The sequence below is a fragment of the Poromitra crassiceps genome (genome assembly GCF_964638095.1).
Source record: "Poromitra crassiceps genome assembly, chromosome: 11".
Taxonomy (NCBI): domain Eukaryota; kingdom Metazoa; phylum Chordata; class Actinopteri; order Beryciformes; family Melamphaidae; genus Poromitra; species Poromitra crassiceps.
The window spans coordinates 36,672,510-36,677,509 of record NC_139643.1 but is presented as its reverse complement, the minus strand read 5'-3'; the positions used below and the strand labels follow the sequence as shown (position 1 = coordinate 36,677,509).

Here is a 5,000-nt window from a genome sequence, read left to right as displayed (position 1 = left end):
TCCACATGTAAATTTTGTCAATGTGTTGTGTGTAGTCTAGTCTCTGATTTATAACTTATAGTGCAACAGTTTTGTGACAAACTGTGACTTTCTTGACTTGAAAAGTTATATTTTAAATTGACACCATTCACCAGCATTCATATTTTTTCCGCGGCTGGTTGGCATAGGGCTCGACCGAAAGGGCTCGCTATACTGTACATCTTTCATTGTGATCCAAATGATCCTTTCTTGGGTCCTGCTCCATGAGACCCAACAGAGTCAGCGCTCTCTCATACAGTAATCACATCTGGTTCAGGTCTGTCTTAGCCGTAGTTCATTGCTGCTGGAATAGGCCCGGGTCAGTAGGGAGAGAACAGGACAGGTGTGTGTGTGGAGGAGCAGATGGGTCCGAGGGGCGGAGCCAGCAGGGCCTGGGGGAGGGGCTGGCTCTGGAACAGGGCGGGGCTGGAGTTGGAGGCAGCCCGCAGGGGGAAAGGGGACAGGGTGGCCATGGCGGCGGCGGCAGCGACAGACAGTTGTCGCTGCAGGAGGCAAGAGGCCAGAGGCTTGGTCAAGTCCTGCTCCTTCCTCAGAGACAGCTGCACCTGAGGAGAAAACACGCACACACACGCACACGCACACACACACACACACACACACACACACACACACACACACACACACACACACACACACACACACACACACACACACACAGAGTGAGCATAGTAGACAGAATGCAGGTCTCTTGCCTTTGATTTCTTTCTTTAGTGAGTCAGTAGGAAAGCAGAGAGGGATACAGCAGGGGAAACAGAACAAAATGACAAGTTTATCAAGCTTCATGTTATTTAGTTATAATTAGTCAAATGATCTGGCAGATCTGGCAGATAATTTGGCTGAGGTTTGGTGATGACTCCGGCCTGGTGTTGTGTTGTGTGTTTAAGGTCTGTGTGTGTTTGGGGATTTTATTTTTAAAGTCTGTGTCTGTTTTGGGCTTTTATTTTGAAGGTTTGGGGCTTTCACCATGTACCAGCAAGAGCTAAAACCACATAACAGCCTGGTCTAAAACATTAACATCTTATCAAGACTGGCTCTCAGTTTGCTCACGTCGTCTCCCTTTGAGGTCGGACGATCCTTCAAGCCTCCTCTCTCTGGTGAATTTCACAATAGATGCAACGAGGCAAGATGCCCGGAGGAGGCCCTCGGGACTCAATCTGTGCACGCAAACATGACGAGGGGCGAGCGTAAATCAAACGATAGCAGAGCACTCACTGCTTGGAACGTGTGCAGACGCTGGGTGGGAGTGTAGGGGCTGAACTTCGGCTTGGCTGGTTTGCCTGCTGCTCTGTCCTTGTGTCTCCTGCTGCTGATGTGCTGGAGAGGTGGAGAGACAGGCACATAAACACAAAGACAGACAGGCCAGAGGCAGGGCCGGTTCCAGAACAAGATGACTAGGGATGCATCCTAGATAGGAAGGGGTGCACATGCAAGGGCCGCCCGAAAAATTTGACATGTTATTTTACTAAAAATAATGCATTTTACCATCATTTCAAGTAGAATGATACCAGTCAAGAATATTTCAAGTGTTTCGAGTGCGTTACTGAAATATTTGGACCATATAATGATAATACAATTATCTCAACCTTAAAAGGTTACATATAGACGGTTTTAACTTGACAACAAAAACATTGTAAATTGAACCCCCGCTCACTTCCTGTTGCAGTGTTTGCTATGGACATAAAAGAAAAAAAAACATTCAAGTGCAGGACTGACCATTCCGTGAAAACCGTCTATACAGCTGAGCAGCGAAAACAAAAGTAACGATGTCGAGTGAATATTTCTGCAGTTTGCCGAATGCTGAGAAAAAGGAAGTGCTGTGGGGTTGCGCTCTGGTGAAAACCGTCTATAGGTGCCAAAAAGCCATACATTCACATCAAAGATCAAAGAAAATCAACAATTATAATTCAAGTTTAAACAGTAAGTGTGCAGCTGCAGCATTTATTAATTAATGTTTTTTTCTTTTACAACTCTTTTCAACTGAGCATGCAGACAATTAAAATAAGGGTGCAATGCGTGCTTTTGCACCCCTGTAAAACCGGGCCTGGCCAGAGCAGTCAAACAAAGACAAATCCATTGAGGAGGAAAATGAAAGGAAACCTAATCAACAACTTGACAACTCTAATGGAATGCTGAATATTCCGTCGGCTCTGTCCACGAGCTTCGGAAAATATTCATGGGGGCGGGCGGATTTGAAAATCTTTTTGATTCTGATTGACAAGCCTCAACAGATGGCCATGCCTAGTGCAGCGGCAAACTGAATATTCATGAGCACCTGGCCAAAGTTAACTTTTAAACAGCCCTGGTTACGAGGACCAGCGCATTGCATGCACATCACGCACGGCGATGCTAACAACATGCTCAGATGCTAGCGGAATTAGGCCAGGTTTAGTATCTTTGTGCTCTCATTATCTTGATCTGTGGGGTTTAACTCACCTGCCGTGACAGGTGTGAGGTGTGAGGTGGTCACATGAGACATGCTATAAAATATGCATGGTCCTGGAATTGCCCGTCTGTAGTGGGTGATGAATAAATGAATAAAGTGTGATGTCTCTGTTGATGTCTTTGAGGCGACGGTAGCCCTATTCAGAAGTCGGCTGTGTGTAAGAAGATTTAGTGAAATCATCGGACTGCATGACAGCTAACCTTTTCATAGCTTCGCATGCAGGAGAGGAAATAACGAGTAACGCATATTAGCCCACTGTTTGTGCCACACATCCTCAAAGCTCTCCCCAACTGGTTAAGTGTTGACAATTATAGCAACTATTCTCTTTGAAATGTGTCTTAAGCTTACAGTATAAATCGAAGCTGTGTTTTTCATTTTTAACAACCAGACGTTTGTTTTTGAGTGGATTTTCAATAACTAACCTCTTTGAATTTTGTATTTCAGTAGGGAGACACCGATATGAAACGTGTTGTTGGCTCATACTTATTATTATTGTTCAAAAAATATTGCTCCAAGTACAGCAAATGCCTGACCTTTTATGGCCGTGAAGCCTGCCTATATGCTATGAAACTTGAGATAACAATTTTTTTTTACCTGAATCAAAGTACCTGAACCAAAAATACAAATAAATTAAATGAGAATATATCAGATACACATTATTTTACAGTCCGTAGAACATCAGGAAGACTCAGTTTGTGCTTTTGCCAATTAAGCGTTACTTTTAGTGCAGTAGACTATAGGGAAGACAGTCCTGGATCCAGAACATGCAAACAACACAATTAAGAGCGCAGTCGTGATGTCTTCTGAGATATGCAGCGGATTGTATGAATTGTTGTGCCGATGCAGGGAATCAGCTGTGATTACTGCTCCAGTACATAAGTAGGCTCTGCTGTCTAGGAATGGGCGCTTCTGTGAGATATTCCTCACAGTTGCTGTACGGATGCGCTCCTAGTTCTGTCCCCTCGCTGTCAGCTTGCCCGAGGCGCAGAGCTGGAGACAGAGGCAGAGGGCAAAGTAGAAACCCCCACATCTCATTCACATCTCAAACAGTGCTCTCTACAACTTTACAAACTGCCGACAATAACAAAGACAGACCGGCCTATTTAGAAAATGAGCCCATAGTTCAACTGCAAAATCCAGCCAAACAGTAAAATCTATATAGGAACCAGACATTTCCAGCTGTGTCTCAAGCATTGCTCGTGCGCGTTGTTTTTGGTACCTCAGGTTCCAACCTCACGTTCATTGCGACAGTGTAAAGTATTTATTAACTGGCTCTAAAAGATGACGTCTGGATGTCTCAATTTTCGATCGTTTCTAAAAATGCCATTGAATGGCAGTGCGATTGCCTCTGAGGTGTGAGACAATCACATTTGCGGTGTTGAATTATTTAACTGTGCTGCCTCATCCTAACAATCCGGGAGGAACACCTGGTCATTTGGAAACCATCGTCCGATGACTGATTGTGTGAATTTTCACCAGTAGTAGGCTGATTAATCAGTGCATGCCTATTTTTCACTGGACATTCTCAACAACGAACCTGCTTGAGCTGGGTCTCGGAGTTGACATGCACATCGCAGATCTTGCAGTGGAACGTTTTGTTCTGGAGTCCAGTCGACGACTCGGACGGCGTGGCCGACTTGACTTTGACCCCCGACCTGGGGAAGGACTTGATGGCTCCATCCCCGCTCCGAGCCTCCAGCATGGTCTTGTGCTTGGTGCCTGAGCACGTACACAAGTCATATCAGGGATTAGCTAAAACCCAGACCGACATCAAACGGAACAAAAGCAGAGATTACATCAAACTAGGATTTAATTCCGGGTGCGTGCACACAGACACGCACACGCACATCCAGCGAGAGCGCTCCTCACCGCTGTTGTGGGCCTCCAGCTGGGAGGCAGAGTTGACAGCCACCTTGCAGAGGGAGCAGTAGAGGAGCCGCATGGCTTTCTCTTGTTCCGTCTCCACCACCTCTTCCTCCACCTTCACCTCCACCTCTCCACCTCTCTGCGTCTCTTGCTCTGTCCTCGGGCAAGCTGACAGGGAGAGGTCAGCGGGGCCGCTGCTCGATGGTAGCCCCTCTGAGGCAGGGGTCGGTGTTGTTGCTGGAGGATCTGCATTGAGACCAGAATAAAATAGAAAAGTTAGCAGGCTAACAGGATAACGTGTATGGTACAACATCTATAAAGATATTGTCGATAAAGTGTGTAGTGTGTGTGAGAGGAGAGAGAGATGGTGAGAGGAGGAGAAGGAGAGAGTGCATATGGTGGTGTGTGTGTGTGTGTGTGTGTGTGTGTGTGTGTGTGTGTGTGTGTGTGTGTGTGTGTTCATGAGAGAGAGCGAGAGAGAGAGAGAGAGAGAGAGGGGGGTGATAAGGAGACAAACTTAAGAATTTTCCACTTTTATCAATTTCCTGAACTCTTAAGGCTCACACCACAAAACACCAATTCCATTAGCGGGAGAGATAGAAGCACACCAGGCTACTGTAACGGATGATTATGAGCTCTATCAACCTCTCCA

The 5,000-nt window shown here is 46.0% G+C and overlaps 1 protein-coding gene across 1 annotated transcript in view; it reads right to left on the bottom strand.

The window, feature by feature from the left end:
* Positions 1–338: 338 nt before the first annotated feature.
* The window catches only part of LOC310784998 (zinc finger protein 385D-like), a gene marked incomplete at both ends in the record, with an annotated part of 21,792 nt that continues 17,130 nt past the window's right edge, over positions 339–5,000 (bottom strand). The window contains 4 exons of the mRNA XM_083646004.1: positions 339–584; positions 1,252–1,353; positions 4,020–4,201; positions 4,352–4,594. Of these exons, the coding sequence (XP_083502130.1) occupies positions 339–584; positions 1,252–1,353; positions 4,020–4,201; positions 4,352–4,594 (773 nt within the window). The remainder of the gene's footprint in view (positions 585–1,251; positions 1,354–4,019; positions 4,202–4,351; positions 4,595–5,000) is intronic.